Source organism: Coregonus lavaretus (assembly GCF_964263955.1).
Source record: "Coregonus lavaretus genome assembly, chromosome: 5".
In the NCBI taxonomy this organism is placed as follows: domain Eukaryota; kingdom Metazoa; phylum Chordata; class Actinopteri; order Salmoniformes; family Salmonidae; genus Coregonus; species Coregonus lavaretus.
In genome coordinates, this window is record NC_139992.1 from 14,409,472 (window position 1) to 14,431,739 (window position 22,268).

Below are 22,268 nucleotides of genomic sequence, written 5' to 3' on the forward strand. Positions count from 1 at the left end.
CTGTATTTCTGTTTGGCATTTCCCAGATACTGACAGTAACTGTTGCGCAACACCTATTGATCCCTGCCGTGCGCTCAGGACTGTCAACCCAACACAACAAACTCTTCCACTATTGAGGATAGAAGAGCTTTGAGGAGATGGAAGAAAATCTAAAGCAATTCATTCATATTTATTCTCTCTCTCTCTCTCTCTCTCTCTCTCTCTCTCTCTATCTCTCTCTCTCTCTCTCTCTCTCTCTCCAGAGCTGCTGTCAGCCTGCCATGAGCTGCATTGCCGCTACGGCTGTGTCATGACAAGAAACGGCACCTTCTGTTTCTGCGCTGACGGCTTTGAGGTCAGCGAGGATGGGACAAGCTGCAGAGGTAGGCATCGTTAACACTTTCGGGCTTCCTCTCTCTCTCTCTCTCTCTCTCTCTCTCTCTCTCTCTCTCTCTCTCTCTCTCTCTCTCTCTCTCTCTCTCTCTCTCTCTCTCTCTATCTATCTATCTATCTATCTATCCTGTATCTCTCTATTGTTCTCTTTCTCTCCTCTGCCAATCTCTCTCTCGTTCTCCTTCACCCTCTGCCAAACTTCTCAAATCACTAGAACAGGCAGGAGGCCTGTTGGAAATGAGAACCATCTGTCTGCAGGGCAAGGAGTTCCCCCTTCTGACCACTGAAGTAGCAGCCCAGTCCAGTCTGACAGCTGCTGTGACATATCAGAGGTCAGGGATTAGAGGAATCAGTTTTGTAACCAATGTTTGGTTCAAATTATGTTCATTAACGATAGAAGGGTTGCCCATGCGATTTAAAAACAATTATCTTAATATATTACAAGTATACTGAAATATACTTAAATATAAATATATATATAATAATATACTTCAAATATGAGATTTACTTTTCTAGTATATCTTAAGTTTACTATACATATACTATCATTACACTTATTAAAGTGTACTTTAAATGAATTGTTTTTCAGTCTTTAAGTATACTATATGTTCACTATCATTAAACTTAAACACACATTAAAATTGTATTTACATTTCAAATGTTTTAATTGTAATTTAGTATTTTCATTCAAAATACACTTGGAGTTTTAAAGTTGAATATAATTTTTTAATGAAACTCTGTGAGTGATCAATCAATCAATCAATCAAATGTATTTATAAAGCCCTTTTTACATCAGCAGATGTCACAAAATGCTATACAGAAACCCAGCCTAAAACCCCAAACAGCAAGCAACCTAGGAAGAAACCTAGAGAGAAACCAGGCTCTGGGGGTTGGCCAGTCCTCTTCTGGCTGTGCCGGGTGGAGATTAAGTACACTATAAATATACAGTGCCTTGCAAAAGTTTTCATACCCCTTGGATTTCTTATTTTATTGTGTCAAAAAAGTGGTGTTAAAACTGATTTAATTGTAATTTGTTTGTCAACAATTTACTCAAAATACTATAATGTCAAAGTGGAGATGTGTAATTTTTTAAAAGATCATTACAAATTTTGTTAGGCAAGCCTCAATTCGTTCAGGAGTAAAATGTGGCTTAACAAATCACATAATATGTTAGATACTCATTCTGTGTGAAATAATATGGGTTGGCATGATTTTTAAATGACTAATCATTTCTCTCTCCCCCATACATACAACATCTGTAAGGTCCCTCAGTCAAGTATTGAATTTCAAGCACAGATTCAACTACAAAGACCAGGGAGCCTTTCGAAAGCCTCACAGAGAAGGGCGTAGATTGGCAGATGGGTAACAATATCAAATCAGACATTGAATATCTCTTTAATGACAGTGAAGTTAATAATTATGCTGTGGATTATGTATGCACTACCTTCTGAACTGAGCTGCAGGACAGGAATTAAAATGCTCAGGGATGTTACCATGAGGCCATTGGTGATTTTAAAACAGTTACAGTTCAATGGCTGTGATGAGGATGGATCAACAACATTGTAGTGACTCCACAATAATGACTTAAATGACAGAGTGAAAAGAAGAATACAAATATACAGAATAAAAAATATTCAAGAAAATGCATCTTGTATGCAACAAGGCACTAAAGTAATACTGAAGAAAAAAAAAAAAAAACACGGCAAAGGAACACACTTTGTGGCCTAAATGCAAAGCCTATGGGTTTGGGGCAAATCCAATACAACACATCACTGATTAACTGCCTCCAAGCATGGTGCTGGCTGCATAATGGTATGGGTATGCTTGACAGATTGGGGAGTTTTTCAGGATAAAAAGAAACAGGATGGAGCTAAGCACAGGCAAAATCCTGCTTCAGTCTGCTTTATACCAGACACTGGTAGAGGAATTAACCTTTCAGCAGGACAATAACTTACAACACAAGGCCAAATCTACACTGGTTGCTTACCAAGAAGACAGTGAATGTTCCTGAGTGGCCAAGTTACAGTTTTGACTTAAATTGCCTATGGCAAGACTTGACATTTTCTGTCTAGCAATGATCCCCATTGCGGTCTAGCAATGATCCCCAAGCTTGTAGAATTATTAAAAGAATAATGGGCTAATATTGCACAATCCAGGTGTGTAAAGCTCTTAGAGACTTACCCAAGAAGACTCACCACTTTAATCTCTGCCAAAGGTGTTTCTAACATGTATTGACTCAGGGAGCTGAATACTTACGCAATGACTATGTTTTAGTTATTTAATTTTAATCAATCTTTTAAAAAGAATTATAAATTGTCTTACACTTTGACATTACAGAGTATTTTGTGTAGATTGTTGACCAAAAATTACAATTAAATCAATTTTAATCCCACTTTGTAATAATAAAATGTGAAGAACTCGAAAGGGTATGAATACTTTTGAAAGGCACTGTAGTTTCAGTGCCAATAATGAGTTCTGAAGTACTTTCTGAATTGGTGTTCAGAACAGTGCATAGACAGTTGACAATGATAGCAATTGTTTATTCCACATAAGGAAACATGCACAGTTGAGGCACATGCTTCCTGAGAGTATATTTTTTCATATCTCAAGAAAATATACTTAATTACACTTTCAAAAAAGTATATTTAACTTAAATGTCCACAAAATATGTTTAAAGTATACTTTCAAAAATGCATGTGCCAGGAATTTCATATTACCCAGCATCCTTTTCTGCAGCTGAAGTTTTTATATATAATATGATATTGTTCCTCATATTTAGCTTATTCAAATGTTTTGATGTTCATTTTCAAACTGAATAATGTTGTACTTTTAATTACACATTACATATAACACATTTTATTGGAATGTTAATTTATCACCATAATGTGAACAACTAAAGTGTGAAATCCCACTGGTGCACAGTTATTAGACAGTTTTGTACTGATTTGTAAATAGTATATTAACATTGGTTGAGAAGATGCCTTGGTCAAACAAGGTAACCTTTACAAGTGTATTTGTAGAAGTATGCTTCAAACACATTATGATGCATTATTTGTTTAAAAAAATTAAGTAATCTAAGGCCAAATTTATGGGAACTATACAAAACATGTAATTAAGATGTATTCTAAGTATATTTGTTTAGCTCTTTGTCTAATATACTAAGAATATACTTAAGTACAAACATGTATTTAATATACTTAAATGCTAATAAAATACAAATAAAATTGACATTAAAAGCATTACATGTATTTCAAATTGTTCCAATTTAGATAATTGTAAATATACTTAACTATATTTATCACAGACCTACTTAAATATATTAAAATATATTAATGAAGTATGATTTAAGTATATTTCGATATATTGATGTTTCGGCTGGGTGGCTACAGCTCATACGGTATGAATACAAGGCTAGGAATATGCCTGTAGCATAAAGAGTAGAAAAGAGTGCCCGACGTGACAGTTTTCACACCACAGGATCCAATGACTTTCCAACGTAAGTTCCTTGGTTGTGTGATAATTATTTCTAAGGTGGTACAGTGAGGGACACATTAAATATACTTTATGTATTTGGGTCATGTTTGAGCACACCTAATTTGTTACAAATGGCTCTCCCTCTATGCCCAGATCATGATGAATGTGCTGTGTACGGAGCATGTAGCCAAACCTGCCTGAACACCTATGGGTCATATAGATGCAGCTGTACAGAGGGATACATCTTACAGAATGACAGGATGTCCTGCACAGCCAAACAAGGTGAGACTAACAGCATTGTTTTACAAGCAACATCATCTGCATATATGCCACATATTCTTATTTTCTATTAATAAACATAGACGATACAATGTTGGTTCTTCGTTCAACCATTCTGGGTGTCCGTATAGAATTAGGCCTAGTTAATCTTAAACTAGTTTTTCAGCATTGGGTAGCTGCAGTAGAGGAAATATTAATTTGTTCCACCACTGACCACATCTATCTTCCACCAGGGAATGGGAATGGGAATGTGGTAGTAGACATAGTCTGGTTAGTATAATGACGGAATTAATGATTCTGATGTTTTAACTGGGAACCATCTCAACACTCTGGGAGTTTTGTGGTGAGACGATACCCGGAGTTGCCTTGATTTATGTTATGGTCCAATAACTGGCAAACAAAGCAGCACACCTAGCTGGGGAGAGTCGCACTGTTGCCAGTTTTAATCAATGTGAATGGTTTCCTACCAGGAATAAACTGAATATGATTACCCATAAACATAACTGAATCCAATGCTCACACACATTCATTTTAATTTAGCAGAGAAAGATTGCAGTACAGGGATAACTATGGGGTTAACATTAGTTTTAAAAGCTCATGAATATAATTTCAGGAGCATATTCTCTCAGAGGCCATGATATGGGGAGATGTAGAGGATGAAAAACACATTAAGGGGTTTAATGTTTAATTTATGTTTTGAAAATATAAAGCATCAACTTGTTTTCTTCTTCTACTCTGTAAAACATTTCCTGTAAAATGTACAATAAACTACTGTAACTTATTTTACAGAACAGCTACTGTAATCCATTGTATGGTAATCTATTTTATGGTACCACAAATATTACTGTAATCTATTTTACAGTATATTACCGGAATTGCCCATGCAGCGACATATTACCCAGTTTTCTTTACAAGTTTTCATTTGTATATTTACATTTAGGTCATTTAGCGGGCGCTCTTGTCCTAAACAAATTACAGTCAGTGCATTCAAACCAAGGTTGATGAAAATAATAATGTGTATTTACAGTAGTGAGTGGACACTATTTTCATACTTGCCCACAATGGGAATCAAACCCACAACACTGGCATTGAATGTGCCATACTCTACCAACTGAGCCACACAGGACCATATCACAATCGTAGCAAGTAAAACATTTGTGAAAATGTTGTTGTAGTTAAGGATACATTGAAGTTGAAGTTTCCAGGATGAGAGCAGTGCAGAAAGTGTCATATGCTGAGGCAGTGAGGAAAGTAGAGGATGGTGGGCAAAGAGTGAGGGAGCCTGAGAGGATACCTGTGAGTAGTAGGGCAGTACAAAGTGACCCGAACAGTTTGTGCTTTAGTAAGGTTGACTTCTTGGCATTTATTGCTATGGTCATTAAAGATGGAAAGGAAATCCCAGAAGTTTGAAATGGTAGTAACAGCAGCAGTGAAGTTTTTGGATATCAGAGATTTTAGTGCAGAAGAACTACAGGGGGTTTTGAGAGAAGGGGTTCCAGCCTCCCAGGCCGATGGCCTGGTGTAGTATCTGTTGGGGCCAAATAATTGGTAAGGGGTGGTGGGGTGTGGCCTACACACAATACCCCATAATGTCAAAGTGGAATTATGTTTTTAGAAATGTTTACAAATTAAAAATGAAAAGCTGAAATGTCTTGAGTCAATACGTTTTCAACCCCTTTGTTATGGCAAGCCTAAATAAGTTCAGGAGTAAAAGTGTGCTAAATAAGTCATATAATAAGTTACATGGACTCAGTCTGTGTGCAGTAATAGTGTTTAACATATTTTTTTTTATGACTACCTCGCCTCTGCACTCTACACAAACAAAGGCAGTGGTGGTCGGTGCTGTTTAAGATAACGGAGGACGCAAAAATGTTTTATGAGCATGGTCTTATTTCTATTACAGCATATTGGATGACTGTCATTCATTTTCCATTCACCCAGCTCAATATAACATCGATAGGTTTAGGCTACTAAATAATACTCACATTTTCTATATAGCCATCATGAGGTTGCTATAACCTAGCCTATGAATGAAAGTTTACAACGTAGGTGCACAGGTCGAGAGACATTTGAGTAATCAAGGTGACAGACATTGACACATTCAGTACCCCCTTGCACACTAGCTATTTTCCAGATTGACTGATCTTCATGTCTTAAAGTAATGATGGACCGTCGTTTCTCTTTGCTTATTTGAGCAGTTCTTGCCATAATATGGACTTGGTCTTTTACAAAATAGGTTTATCTTCTGTGTACCAACCCTACCTTGTCACAACACTACTGATTGGCTCAAACGCATTAAGAAGGAAATAAATTCCACAAATTAACTTTTAACAAGACACACCTGTTAATTGAAATGCATTCCAGGTGACTACCTCATGAAGCTGGTTGAGAGAATGCCAAGAGTGTGCAAAGCTGTCATCAAGGCAAACTATGAAATAACACATATGGAATCATGTAGTAACCAAAAAAGTGTTAAACAACAGATTCTTCAAATAGCCACCCTTTGCCTCGATGACAGCTTTGCACACTCTTGGCATTCTCTCAACCAGCTTCACCTGGAATGCTTTTCCAACAGTCTTGAAGGAGTTCCCACATATGCTGAGCACTTGTTGGCTGCTTTTCCTTCACTCTGCCGTCCAACTCATCCCAAACCATCTCAATTTGTTTGAGGTCGGGGGATTGTGGAGGCCAGGTCATCTGACGCAGCACTCCATCACTCTCCTTCTTGGTAAAATAGCCCTTATACAGCCTGGAGGTGTGTTGGGTCATTGTCCATTTGAAAAACAAATGATAGTCCCACTAAGCCCAAACCAGATGGCATGGTGTATCGCTGCAGAATGCAGTGGTAGCAATGCTGGTTAAGTGTGCCTTGAATTCTAAATAAATCACAGACAGTGTCACCAGCAAATCACCCCCATACCATAACACCTCCTCCTCCATGCTTTACGGTGGGAAATACACATGCAGAGATCATCCGTTCACCCACACCGCGTTTCACATAGACACGGCGGTTGGAAACAAAAATCTCAAATTTGGACTCCAGACCAAAGGACACATTTTCACAGGTCTGATGTCCATTGCTCGTGTTTTTTGGCCAAGCAAGTCTCTTCTTCTTATTGGTGTCCTTTGGTAGTGGTTTCTTTGCAGCAATTCGACCATGAATGCCTGATTCACACAGTCTCTTCTTAACAGTTGATATTGAGATGTGTCTGTTACCTGAACTCTGTTAAGCATTTATTTGGCCTGCAATTTCTGAGGCTGGTAACTAAATTAACATATCCTCTGCAGAAGAGCTAACTCTGGGTCTTCTATTCCTGTGGAGGTCCTCATGAGAGCCAGCTTCATCATAGCGCTTGATTGTTTTTGCGACTGCACTTGAAGAAATGTTCAAGTTCTTGAAATGTTCCGGATTGACTGACCTTCATGTCTTAAAGTAATGATGGACTGTCGTTTCGCTTTGCTTATTTGAGCTGTTCTTGCCATTATGTGGACTTGGTCTTTTACCAAATAGGGCTATCTTCTGTATACCTTGTCACAACACAACAGATTGGCTCAAACGCATTATGAAGGAATTAAATTCCACAAATTAACTTTTATCAAGGCACACCTGTTAATTGAAATGCATTCCAGGTCACTACCTCGTGAATCTGGTTGAGAGAATGCCAAGAGTGTGCAAAGCTATCATCAAGGCAAAGGGTGGCTATTTGAAGAATCTCAAATATAAAATATATTTGAATTTGTTTAACACTTTTTTGGTTACTACATGATTCCATACAGTGAGGGAAAAAAGTTTTTTGATCCTCTGCTGATTTTGTACGTTTGCCCACTGACAAAGAAATTATCAGTCTATAATTTTAATGGTAGGTTTATTTGAACAGTGAGAGACAGAATAACAACAAAAATATCCAGAAAAATGCATGTCAAAAATGTTATAAATTGATTTGCATTTTAATGAGGGAAATAAATATTTGACCCCCTCTCAATCAGAAAGATTTCTGGCTCCCAGGGGTATTTTATACAGGTAACGAGCTGAGATTAGGAGCACACTCTTAAAGGGAGTGCTCCTAATCTCAGCTTGTTACCTGTATAAAAGACACCTGTCCACAGAAGCAATCAATCAATAAGATTCCAAACTCTCCACCATGGCCAAGACCAAAGAGCTCTCCATGGATGTCAGGGACAAGATTGTAGACCTACACAAGGCTGGAATGGGCTACAAGACCATCGCCAAGCAGCTTGGTGAGAAGGTGACAACAGTTGGTGCGATTATTCGCAAATAGAAGAAACTAAAAATAACTGTCAATCTCCCTCGGCCTGGGGCTCCATGCAAGCTCTCACCTCGTGGAGTTGTAATGATAATTTGAACGGTGAGGAATCAGCCCATAACTACACGGGAGGATCTTGTCAATGATCTCAAGGCAGCTGGGACCATAGTCACTAAGAAAACAATTGGTAACACAATACGCCGTGAAGGACTGAAATCCTGCAGTGCCCGCAAGGTCCCCCTGCTCAAGAAAGCACATATACAGGCCTGTCTGAAGTTTGCCAATGAACATCTGAATGATTCAGTGGAGAACTGGGTGAAAGTGTTGTGGTCAGATGAGACCAAAATGGAGCTCTTTGGCATCAACTCAACTCGCCGTGTTTGGAGGAGGAGGAATGCTGCCTATGACCCCAAGAACACCATCCCCACCGTGAAACATGGAGGTGGAAACATTATGCTTTGTGGGTGTTTTTCTGCTAAGGGGACAGGACAACTTCACCGCAACAAAGGGACGATGGACGGGGCCATGTACCGTCAAATCTTGGGTGAGAATCTCCTTCCCTTAGCCAGGGCATTGAAAATGGGTCGTGGATGGGTATTCCAGCATGACAATGACCCAAAACACACGGCCAAGGCAACAAAGGAGTGGCTCAAGAAGAAGGACATTAAGGTCCTGGAGTGGCCTAGCCAGTCTCCAGACCTTAATCCCATAGAAAATCTGCGGAGGGTGCTGAAGGTTCGAGTTGCCAAACGTCAGCTTCGAAACCTTAATGATTTGAAGAAGATCTGCAAAGAGGAGTGGGACAGAATCCCTCCTGAGATGTGTGCAAACCTGGTGTCCAACTACAAGAAACGTCTGACCTCTGTGATTGCCAACAAGGGTTTTGCAAAGTCCAATGTCATGTTTTTCAGAGGGGTCAAATACATATTTCCCTCATTAAAATGCAAATCAATTTATAACATTTTTGACATGCGTTTTTCTGGATTTTTCTTTTGTTATTCTGTTCAAATAAACCTACCATTAAAATGATAGACTGATCATGTTTTTGTCAGTGGGCAAACGTACAAAATCAGCAGGGGATCAAATACCTTTTTCCCTCACTCTGTGTTATTTTATAGTTTGGATGTCTTCACTATAATTCTACAATGTAGAAAATAGTAAAAATTAAGAAAAACCCTTAAATTAGTAGGTGTTCTAAAACTTTTGACGGGTAGTGTATATACATACATTTAATTGTTATGGAACTACTGCTAGTGATGTGAAGTTCATGAACAATTCATTCTTTTTGAATGACTCTTTCTACTAACTCGAGAGTCATGATTACTTTTTTCAGAGTGACTCGTTCATTTTAGTCGTTCGTTTGACCTGCTGGGCGCAATTAATTCTACATCAGGATTAATACGTGCTCCTCAGGCTCAGCGGCTCTGGAGACGTGCTCCCGTTCCAACCAGCAACTGTCTACCATGTGCGTGATGCAGACAGCATTGAGAAGAAAAATACATGTTTAGAACTGATAATTGATTGCATGGTGCAAGAATGAATGCAATTATGTGATTATTGAACATTATGATGAACACAGCTTTGTAGAACCAAAACATACACAGCTTCTGCTCCACAAACTCGAACACGAGAAGGAACCGTTTGAGGGGCTGCAGTTCGTGAACGATATTGTGAATACAGTGCCTTGCAAAAGTATTCATCCTCCTTGGCGTTTTTCCTATTTTGTTGCATTACAACCTGTAATTTAAATGAATTTATATGGATTTCATGTAATGGGCATACACAAAATAGTCCAAATTGGTGAATTGAAGTGAAGAAAATAACTTGTTTCAAAAACTTCTACAAAATAAATAACGGAAAAGTGGTGCGTGCATATAGCTGAAGTCGGAAGTTTATATACACTTAGGTTGGAGTCATTAAAACTAGTTTTTCAACCACTCCACAAATGTCTAGTTAACAAACTATAGTTTTGGCATGTCGGTTAGGACATCTACATTGTGCATGACACAAGTCATTTTTCCAAAAATTGTTTACAGACAGATTATTTCACTTATAATTCACTGTATAACAATTCCAGTGGGTCAGAAGTTTACATACAGTAAGTTGACTGTGCCTTTAAACAGCTTGGAAAATTCCAGAAAATCATGTCATGGCTTTAGAAGCTTCTGATAGGCTAATTAACATAATTAGAGTCAATTGGAGGTGTACCTGTGGATGTATTTCAAGGCCTTCCTTCAAACTCAGTGCCTCTTTGCTTGACATCATGGGAAAATCTAAAGAAATCAGCCAAGACCTCAGAAAAATAATTGTAGACCTCCACAAGTCTGGTTCATCCTTGGGAGCAATTTCCAAACGCCTAAAGGTACCACGTTCATCTGTACAACCAATAGTATGCAAGTATAAATACCATGGGAGCACGCAGCCGTCATACCGCTCAGGAAGGAGACGCGTTCTGTCTCCTAGAGATTAACGTACTTTGGTGCGAAAAGTGCAAATCAATCCCAGAACAACAGCAAAGGAACTTCTGAAGATGCTGGAGGAAACAGGTACAAAAGTATCTATATCCAGAGTAAAATGAGTCGTATATCGACATAACCTGAAAGGCCGCTCAGCAAGATAGAAGCCACTGCTCCAAAACCGCCATAAAAAAGCCAGACTACGGTTTGCAACTGCACATGGGGACTTAGATCTTACTTTTTGGCGAAATGTCCTCTGGTCTGATTAAACAAAAAAATAACTGTTTGGCCATAATGACCATCGTTATGTTTGGAGGAAAAAGGGGAAGGCTTGCAAGCCGAAGAACACCATCCCAACCGTGAAGCACGGGGGTGGCAGCATCATGCTGTGGGGGTGCTTTGCTACAGGATGGACTGGTGCACTTCACAAAATAGATGGCATCATGAGGAAGGAAAATTATGTGGATATATTGAAGCAACATCTCAAGACATCAGTCAGGAAGTTAAAGCTTGGTCGCAAATGGGTCTTCCAAATGTACCATGACCCCAAGCATACTTCCAAAGTTGTGGCAAAATGGCTTAAGGACAACAAAGGTATTGGTGTGGCCTTCACAAAGCCCTGGCCTCAATCCTATAGAAAATGTGTGTGCAGAACTGAAAAAGTGTGTGCGAGCAAGGAGGCCTACAAACCTGACTCAGTTACACCAGCTCTGTCAGGAGGAATTGTCCAAAATTCACCCAACTTATTGTGGGAAGCTTGTGGAAGACTACCCAAAACATTTGACCCAAGTTAAACAATTTAAAGGCAATGCTACCAAATACTAATTGAGTGTATGTAAATTTCTGACCCACTGGGAATGTGAAGAAAGAAATAAAAGCTGAAATAAATAATTCTCTCTATTATTCTGACATTTCACATTCTTAAAATAAAGTGGTGATCCTAACTGACCTAAGACAGGGAATTTTCACTAGGATGAAATGTCAGGAATTGTGAAAAACTGAGTTTAAATGTATTTGGCTAAGTTGTATGCAAACTTCCGACTTCAACTGTATGTATTCACCCCCTTTGCTATGAAGCCCCTAAATAAGATCTGGTGAAACCAATTACCTTCAGAAGTCACATAATTAGTTAAATAAAGTCCACCTGTGTGCAATCTAAGTGTCACATGATCTGTCACATCATTTCAGTATATATACATGTCACGATCGTTGAGAGACGGGTCAGACCAAGGTGCAGCGTGGTATGCGTACATGTTTATTAAATCAAATAAACATAAACAAAACAAGAAACAACGTAACGTGAAGTCCAAGGCTATACACAATACAAGCCTAACACAGGAACAAGATCCCACAAACATCCACAATCAGAGACAACGAGCGACAGCTGTCTCTGATTGGGAATCACATCCGGCCAAACATAGAAACACAACTCATAGAAAACATAGATTCACACACCCTGACTCCACAAACAAGAGTTCCATACGTCAGGGCATGACAGCCCCCCCTCCCAAAGGTGCGGACTCCGACCGCACAAACCTGACATAATAGGGTAGGGTCCGGGTGGGCATTCCGCCTCGGAGGCAGATCCGGCTCCGGGCGTGACGACCTCTTCCTCTCAGCCTCCCCGTTGCGCCCCTGGTCTGGTCTGGACCTCGGCGCGATGCTTCTCCTCTCCTTCCTCCCACGATGCAACAAGCCCTGTCTGGACCCTGGTGTGGGAGACCCCAAACCTGGAGAGGGGCTGACGTCTGGGTCTGGATCGGCAATCCTCCCGCGATGCACCAAGCCCTGTCTGGATCCTGGTGTGGGAGACCCCGAACCTGGAGAGGGGCTGACGTCTGGGTCTGGACTGACTGGAGCTGAACTGGACCCCAGTGGAGCAGACTGCTCTGGCTCCGGAGTGGAACCGCTGACCGGAGCTGGACTGGAAACCGGTGGAGCGGACTCCGCTGGCTCCGGAATGGATCCGCTGACCGGGGATGGACTGGGCACCGGTGGAGCGGACTACTCTGGCTCTGGAGTGGAGCCGCTGACCGGAACTGGACCAGGCACTGGTGGAACGGGCACGGGCCGTGCCGGGCTGGGAACACGCACCACTGGTCTGGTGTGAGGAGCAGGAACGGGCCGGGCGGACTGGAGACACGCACCACAGGTCTGGTGTGAGGAGCAGGAACGGGCCGGGCCGGACTGGAGACACGCACCACAGTTCTGGTGCGAGGAGCAGGAACGGGCCGGACTGGAGACCCGCACAACAGGTCTGGTGCGAGGAGTTGGAACGGGACGGGCCGGACTGGGAACACGCACCAATGGTCTGGTGTGAGGAGCAGGAACGGGCCGGGCCGGACTCGAGACACGCACCACAGGTCTGGTGTGAGGAGCAGGAACGGCCGGGCCGGACTGGAGACACGCACCACAGGTCTGGTGTGAGGAGCAGGAACGGGCCGGGCCGGACTGGAGACACGCACCACAGGTCTGGTGCGAGGAGCAGGAACGGGCCGGACTGGAGACCCGCACCACAGGTCTGGTGCGAGGAGTTGGAATGGGACGGGCCGGACTGGGAACACGCACCAATGGTCTGGTGCGCGGAGTAGGAACGGGCCGGGCCAGACTGGAGACACGCACCACTGGTTTGGTGCGAGGAGCAGGGACGGGCCATACTGGACTGGGAACATGCACCACTGGCTTGCTGCGGGGAGCAGGTACAGGACGTACTGGACTGGGAACACGCACCACTGGCTTGGTGTGGGGTGCAGGTATGGGACGTACTGGACTGGGAACACGCACCACTGGTCTGGTGCGAGGAGCAGGCACAGGCCGTACCGGACTGGTAACACGCAACAATAGCTTGGTGCGAGACGCAGGCACGAGGTGTACCGGACTGGGAACTGACGTTAGAGATCTCCGACTGTACCAGTCTTTTACTCTCCGCGCCCAGTCCTCCTCCAGTGAGGACTCCTCCTTGAGCCCCCACGAGTGCAGTGGTTGGGGCTCTTCTCTATCGATCCCCGACCACCCTTTTAGCCACCCCATAAATGTTTCTTGGGGCTGTTTCTCGGGCTTCCTCCTCGGCCGGCGCATTCTGTGTTCCTCTCCTGCCTGGGCTTCCTCCTTCGCCCAGGGTCCTCCACCAGCCTATATCTATATCTCCTCCCAAGTCCAAAATGACTTCCCTACCTGTGTCCAGGCTGTCTGCTCCTGGGCACGATGCTTGGTCCATTTTTGGTGGGATCTTCTGTCAAACATAATAGGCAACTGGGCTACCTAAGTATGATCCCCTATCAGAGACAACAAGCGACAGCTGTCTCTGATTGGGAATCACACCCGGCCAAACATAGAAACACAACTCTAGATCCTAATCATAGAAAACATAGTTTCACACACCCTGACTCCACAAACAAGAGTTCCATACGTCAGGGTGTGACAATACACCTGTTCTGAAAGGCCCCAGACTCTGCAACACCACTAAGCAAGGGGCACCACCAAGCAAGCGGCACCATGAAGACCAAGGAGCTCTCCAAACAGGTCAGGGACAAAGTTGTGGAGAAGTACAGATCAGGGTTGGGTTATAAAACAATATCAGAAACTTTGAACATCCCACAGAGCACCATTAAATCCATTATAAAAATAAAAAAATTGAAAGAATATGGCACCACAACAAACCTGCCAAAGAGGACCACCCACCAAAACTCACAGACCAGGCAAGGAGTGCATTAATCAGAGAGGCAACAAAGAGACCAGAGATAACCCTGAAGGAGCTCCACAGCGGAGATTGGAGTATTTGTCCATAGGACCACCTTAAGCCGTGAAGCATGGTGGTGGCAGCATCATGCTTTGGGGATGTTCTTCATCGGCAGGGACTGTGAAACTGGTCAGAATTGAAGGAATGATGGATGTCGCTAAATACAGGGAAATACTTGACGGAAACCTGTTTCAGTCTTCCAAATATTTGAGACTGGGACGGAGGTTCACCTTCCAGCAGGTCAATGACCCTAAGCATACTGCTAAAGCAACACTTGTGTGGTTTAAGGGGAAACAGTTAAATGTCTTGGAATGGCCTAGTCCAAGCCCAGACCTCAAGCCAATTGAGAATCTGTGGTATGACTTAAAGATTGCTGTACACAAGTGGAACCCATCCAACTTGAAGGAGCTGGAGCAATTTTGCATTGAAGAATGGGCAAAAATGCCAAGTGGGCTGAATACTTTCACAAGCCACTGTATATATCACTCTCACAGCAGTCAAGCAATGCACCCCGCCAAGAGTCTTTCACAATCTAGTCCGGTTGCGGCACAACTAGACCTCCTTTCAAATGTATTTACAAATAATCATATTTAACAAACAGATCACTGTCCATTTCGAATCCCACCGTACCTTCTCCGCTATGCAATCTGGTTTCCGAGCTGGTCATGGGTGCACCTCAGCCATGCTAAAGGTCCTAAACGATATTACAACCGTAATTGATAAAAGACAGTACTGTGCAGCCGTCTTCATCGACCTGGCCAAGGCTTTCGACTCTGTCAATCACCGCATTCTTATTGGCAGACTAAATAGCCTTGGTTTCTCAAATGACTGCCTCGCCTGGTTCACCAACTACTTCTCAGATAGAGTTCGATGTGTCAAATCGGAGGGCCTGTTGTCTGGACCTCTGGCAGTCTCTATGGGGGTGCAACAGGGTTCAATTCTCGGGCCGACTCTATTCTCTGTGTTGCTCTTGCTGCTGGTGACTCTCAGATCCACCTCTACACAGACGACACCATTTTGTATACATCTGGCCTTCATAGGACACTGTGTTAACAAACCTCCAAACGATCTTCAATGCCATTCAACACTCCTTCCGTAGCCTCCAACTGCTCTTAAACGCTAGTAAAACTAAATGCATGCTCTTCAATCGAATGCTGCTTGCACCCGCCTGCCCGACTAGAATCACTACTCTCGGCGGGTCTGACTTAGAATATGTGGACAACTACAAATACCTAGGTGTCTGGTTAGACCGTAAACTCTCCTTCCAGACTCACATTAAGCATCTGCAATCCAAAGTTAAATCTAGAATCGGCTTCCTATTTCACAACAAAGCTTCCTTCACTCATGCTGCCAAACATGCCCTCGTAAAACTGACTATCCTACCGATCCTTGACTTCGGCGATGTCATTTACAAAATAGCCTCCAACACTCTACTCAGCAAATTGGATGTAGTGCCATCCGTTTTGTCACCAAAGCCCCATATACTACCCACCATTGTGACCTGTACGCTCTCGTTGGCTGGCCCTCACTACATATTCGGCGCCAAACCCACTGGCTCCAGGTCATCTATAAATCACTGCTAGGCAAATCCCCGCCTTATCTTAGCTCCTTGGTCACCATAGCAACACCCACCCGTAGTATGCACTCCAGCAGGTATATCTCACTGGTCATCCCCAAAGCCAACACCTCCTTTGGCCGCCATTCCTTCCAGTTCCCTGCTGCTAATGACTGGAACGAACTGCAAAAATCTCTGAGGCTGGAGTCTCTTATCTCCCTCACTAACTTTAAGCATCAGTTGTCAGAGCAGCTTACCGATCACTGCACCTGTACACAGCCCATCTGTAATTAGCCCACCCAACTACCTCATCCCCATATTGTTATGTACACTGCTCAAAAAAATAAAGGGAACACTAAAATAACACATCCTAGATCTGAATGAATGAAATAATCTTATTAAATACTTTTTCCTTTACATAGTTGAATGTGCTGACAACAAAATCACACAAAAATTGTCAATGGAAATCAAATGTATCAACCCATGGAGGTCTAGATTTGGAGTCACCCTCAAAATTAAAGTGGAAAACCACACTACAGGCTGATCCAACTTTGATGTAATGTCCTTAAAACAAGTCAAAATTAGGCTCAGTAGTGTGTGTGGCCTCCACGTGCCTGTATGACCTCCCTACAACGCCTGGGCATGCTCCTGATTAGGTGGCGGATGGTCTCCTGAGGGATCTCCTCCCAGACCTGGACTAAAGCATCCGCCAACTCCTGGAGAGTCTGTGGTGCAACGTGGCATTGGTGGATGGAGCGAGACATGATGTCCCAGATGTGCTCAATTGGATTCAGGTCTGGGGAACGGTCAGTCCATAGCATCAATGCCTTCCTCTTGCAGGAACTGCTGACACACTCCAGACAAATATGTTTATGCTTAGCAATCAACAAATGTTAATTTTCTAAAGGTCATTAACAGTCAAAATCATGTTTTCATGAAATGTGATGACATTTGGATGAAACCAGATCAAAGTATGATGACCAAAGTATGAAAAATGACTGTTGCTTCTACATTGATAAAGTTTTATATTTTCTGGTCCCCTCCCCCATGTCAAATGCTTGGATTCAGGAGGCGAGATTATTAACTCTTCCGAGTCGGCGAACGCTTCGGCGCGTTCAAATCGCGGGCCGGCTTTAGGACCGCGCAGCATCCAAACCAAGTGACGCAGAGGGCTGCCGTCGATTTCATGCAGAAATGGAGACCCGAAGCTACGTTTTGAGTGTTTGTTTCATGTAAATACACCAACTAAAACCAAAGTTATGATAATTTCAATTCCATGAAAAAAGTGCGTCAAAATATGCGCTCTTTTATGAGCGCTTTGCATTTATTATAATAACTTTGTCGTCTTTTGTGATAAAAAGGAACGGAAAAAAACGTGTGCTTGTGCTAACCCGGTTCTTCAGGATGCACACGAGTATATAAACATTCATTCCCATGACAACTAGCCATTGCGAAAGAACGAACGAGAGGAATTAGTTCAGTTCATGAGTAGTTTTGGAGAGTTTTTCACGAGTTAGTATTTCAATTGTTAGTATTTCAAGAGTTTTATTGTCACACCCTGGTGCTGGGACTCATTATTGTTTATCCAGGGTGTGTGCAGTCTATGTGTTTATGTTCTAGGTTGGGTGTCTAGGTTGTTGTTTTTCTAGGTTTGTTCAATGACTCCCAATCGGAGGTAACGAGTGTCAGCTGTTCGGCTCGTTATCTCTGATTGGGAGCCATATTTATTCTGTATGTTTTCCTGTGGGGTTTGTGGGTTTTTGTTTCTTGGTTACATGTTCCGTATGTCAGTGATTTGTAACTTGAGAACTTCACGTATCGTCTTTTGTTTTGTTTTCGTGAGTACGTTTATTAATAAATTATGTTCACTCGCAACGCTGCGCTTTGGTCCGCTTCCTCATTGGTAGACGATCGTGACAGAAAAACCCACCACAAGAGGACCAAGCGGCGTAACAAGCGGCAACAGGACCTACCTACGCAGGATTTATGGGAGCCTCCTAAGGACTTTTGGACATGGGAGGAGATACGGGCTGGAAAGGGTCCTTGGGCACAACCAGAGGAGTACCACCGCCCTCGTGAAGAGCTGGAGGCAGCTGCAGCCGAGAGGAGGTGGTATGAGGAGGCAGCGCGGAGTCGAGGCTGGAAGCCCGTGGTTACTCCCCAAAAATTTCTTGGGGGGGGGCTAAAAGGGAGTGTGGCGAAGGCAGGTAGGAGACCTGCGCCTACTCCCTGGACTGACCGTGGAGAGCGGGAGTACGGGCAGACACCATGTTACGCAGTAGAGCGCATGGTGTCTCCTGTACGCAGGCATAGCCCGGTGCGGTACATTCCAGCTCCTCGTATCGGCCGGGCTAGATTGAGTGTTGAGCCGGATGTCATGAGGCCGGCCCCACGCAGCAGGCCACCAATGCGTCTCCTCGGGCCGGCTTACATGGCACCAGCCCTACGTATGGTTTCCCCGGTTCGCCCACATAGCCCGGTGCGGGTTATTCCTCCTTCCCGTACTGGTCGGGCGACGGGGAGCATACAACCAGGTAGGGTTGGGCAGGCTCAGTGCTCAAGGGAGCCAGTACGCCTGCACGGTCCGGTATTTCCGGCGCCACCTCCCCGCTCCAGCCCAGTACCACCAGTGCCTACACCACGCACCGAGCCTCCTGTGTGTTCCCAGAGTCCTGTGCGTCCTGTTGCTGCTCCCCGCACTAGCCCTGAGATGCGTGTCCTCAGCCCGGGACCACCAGTTCCGGCACCACGCACTAGGACTTATGTGCGTCCCCAGGGTCCTGCATGCCCTGTTGCTTCTCCCCGCACTAGCCCTGAGATGCGTATCCTCAGCCCGGTACCTCCTGTTCCGGCACCACGCACCAGGCCTACGATGCGCCTCAGACGGCCAGAGTCTGCCGTCTGCCCAACGGGGCCTGAACTGTCCGTCTGCCCAACGCCGTCTGAACTGCCCGTCTGCCCAACGGCGCCTGAACTGCCCGTCTGCCCAACGCCGTCTGAACTGTCCGTCTGCCAAGCGCCGCAGGAGCTGCCCGTCTGCCATGAGCCTGCAGAGCCGCCCGTCTGCCATGAGCCTACAGAGCCGTCCGCCAGACCGGAGCCGCTAGAGCTCTCCGCCAGACAGGAGCAGCCAGAGCCTTCCGCCAGACAGGATCAGCCAGAGCCTTCCGCCAGACAGGATCAGCCAGAGCCTTCCGCCAGACAGGATCAGCCAGAGCCTTCCGCCAGACAGGATCAGCCAGAGCCGTCCAGCCGGGATCCGCCAGAGCCGTCCAGCCGGGATCCGCCAGAGCCGTCCAGCCGGGATCCGCCAGAGCCGTCCAGCCGGGATCCGCCAGAGCCGTCCAGCCGGGATCCGCCAGAGCCGTCCAGCCGGGATCCGCCAGAGCCGTCCAGCCGGGATCCGCCAGAGCCGTCCAGCCGGGATCCGCCAGAGCCGTCCAGCCGGGATCCGCCAGAGCCGACCAGCCAGGATTCGCCATTCAGCCTGGTACTGCCCCTTAGTCCGGTACTGCCCCTTAGTCCGGTACTGCCCCTTAGTCAGGTGCTGCCCCTTAAACCGGTGGGGGTCATTTGGAGGAGGCTACATAAGCGGGAAGTGACTATGGTGGGGTGGTGGTCTAGGCCGGAGCCAGAACCGCCACCGAGGAGGTATGCCCGCCCAGCCCTCCCCTGTTTGGGGGTTTTGAGGCGCGGTCGCAGTCCGCGCCTTTAGGGGGGGGTACTGTCACACCCTGGTGCTGGGACTCATTATTGTTTATCCAGGGTGTGTGCAGTCTATGTGTTTATGTTCTAGGTTGGGTGTCTAGGTTGTTGTTTTTCTAGGTTTGTTCAATGACTCCCAATCGGAGGTAACGAGTGTCAGCTGTTCGGCTCGTTATCTCTGATTGGGAGCCATATTTATTCTGTATGTTTTCCTGTGGGGTTTGTGGGTTTTTGTTTCTTGGTTACATGTTCCGTATGTCAGTGATTTGTAACTTGAGAACTTCACGTATCGTCTTTTGTTTTGTTTTCGTGAGTACGTTTATTAATAAATTATGTTCACTCGCAACGCTGCGCTTTGGTCCGCTTCCTCATTGGTAGACGATCGTGACATTTATTGTCAGCAGTATCGTTTTTGTGAAGCAATATGAGGCGCACACTTCACGTTGAACAAGCCGTCGACTTGTTATTCCAAATGAGCGATGAAGAAACTTTGGAAAGTTCGTCGTCAGACGACGACGACGACGAGCAGCCTGGGCCATCAACAGCCCCCACCCCCACAACAAGCCGACGGAGGCCATCACAGAGGGGGCGTGGAAGGAAGGATCAGGCCAAGACCAGGTCAAGATCTCCAGCCCAGTCAGCAGCACAGCCAGAACAGAGCTCTGAGCCATGGAAAACAGAGACTGATCCTGACACTGCCCCACAAGCCAGTAGGTTCATGCCCCGCAGACCACCAGGAGCCCAGGTGGATTTGCATTCAGGGCACACACCAAAGGACCTCTTCCTGCTCTACTTCGCCGCAGATACAATGAGGACAATCTGCAGAAACACCAACAAACAGGCAGCAAGAAATCAGCAGAAGGGGAGCAAATATCAGTGGACTGACGTTGATGTGGAGGAACTGCACAGATTTCTGGGTCTCCTCATCTACACCTCATTGGTGACTCTGCCTAGTATCCAGGACTACTGGAAACAAAGCCACATATTGTCTGTTTCATTGCCAGCGAAGGTCATGCCAAGAGACAGATTCCGGTCCATCTCATGGAACATCCACCTAAGTGATCCAGAGGAGGATGTCATAAATGACCAGCGCAAAGGTACACCCCAGCATGACAAACTGTTCAGGGTCAAACCTCTGATGGACGACATTCGCACTGCCTGCCAGGCTCATTACCATCCTAAGAAGGAACTGTCAGTCGACGAGAGGATGGTGGCTACAAAAGCCAAAACTGGCATGACCCAGTACATGAAGGACAAGCCTAACAAATGGGGGATCAAGCTCTTTGTGTTGGTAGAGTCTAACAATGGCTACACTCTAAACTTCAACGTGTATGTTGGGAAAGCACACACACCCAGCGTGCATGGACTTTCATATGATGCTGTTATGGACCTCATTCAGCCATCACATCTTGGTACAGGATACCATATTTATATGGACAATTTCTACACCAGCCCAAAACTGTTCCTGAGTTTGGGAAGTATGAAGTTTGGAGCCTGTGGGACCTACAGAAGCAACAGAAAAGGGTGTCCTAGTGGCAGAGAAAATGCCCTCACCAGCAAATCGAAGAGGGGGTCTGTGAGATGGATCAGAGAGGATCGCCTGGTCTTTGTGAAGTGGATGGATACGCGGGAGGTGTCGGTGTGCTCCACAATCCACCCAGCGTTTTCGGGCGAGACAATCAAGAGGAAGGTGAAGGAAGGACCTGGACGCTGGGTAGCAAAAGACATTCCCTGCCCTACCCCCATCATGGCCTACAATAAGTACATGGGAGGGGTTGACCTGTCAGACCAGCTTCTCCAGTATTACTCAACCCATCGCAGAACTGCTCGCTGGTACCGTACCCTCTTCCTGCATTTTTTGGACATGGGAACAACAAATGCATACATCCTGCACTGTGACATCAGTGCGACCCAACAGGTCACACCCATGACGCACAAGAACTTTGTGGCAGAACTTGTGGCCCAGCTGTGCGGAGTGACCCAGACAGGGGTTCCACTTCAAAAAAGCACCAGCCATGTTCCTGTGGCCATTGCCAATGTTGCAGAGGCCAAAGACAAAGCCACAGCAGGCCGCAGGGTTTGTCAACGCTGTAAACAAGTTGACAAGAAGAGGTTTGTCACACCATGGAAGTGCAAGGCCTGTGATGTGGCTCTCTGTGTCATTGTGGACAGGAACTGTTTTGAAGAGTGGCACAAATAGGGTAAAGGCCAGTGGCTATACCTACTTTTTTTGTAAATAGTTGTGTATTGCTTGTATATATCTCAAGAATACTTTTATATGTTCATATTTGCACTTTGTGGTTCAATTTGAAGCTTTTTTTTTCATTTTGGACAGAAACTGTTTTGAGGAGTGGCACAAAAAGGTTTAGGGTTAGAATAGAAGAAAAACGCCAGTGGTTATACCTACTTTTTATTGTAAATAG

General features: G+C 44.8%; 1 protein-coding gene across 1 annotated transcript in view; it reads left to right on the top strand.

The window, feature by feature from the left end:
- Positions 1–22,268, top strand: part of LOC311128814 (low-density lipoprotein receptor-related protein 1B-like) — a gene marked incomplete at both ends in the record, with an annotated part of 602,749 nt that overhangs the window by 244,511 nt on the left and 335,970 nt on the right. The window contains 2 exons of the mRNA XM_084161045.1: positions 243–362; positions 4,000–4,128. Of these exons, the coding sequence (XP_084017171.1) occupies positions 243–362; positions 4,000–4,128 (249 nt within the window). The remainder of the gene's footprint in view (positions 1–242; positions 363–3,999; positions 4,129–22,268) is intronic.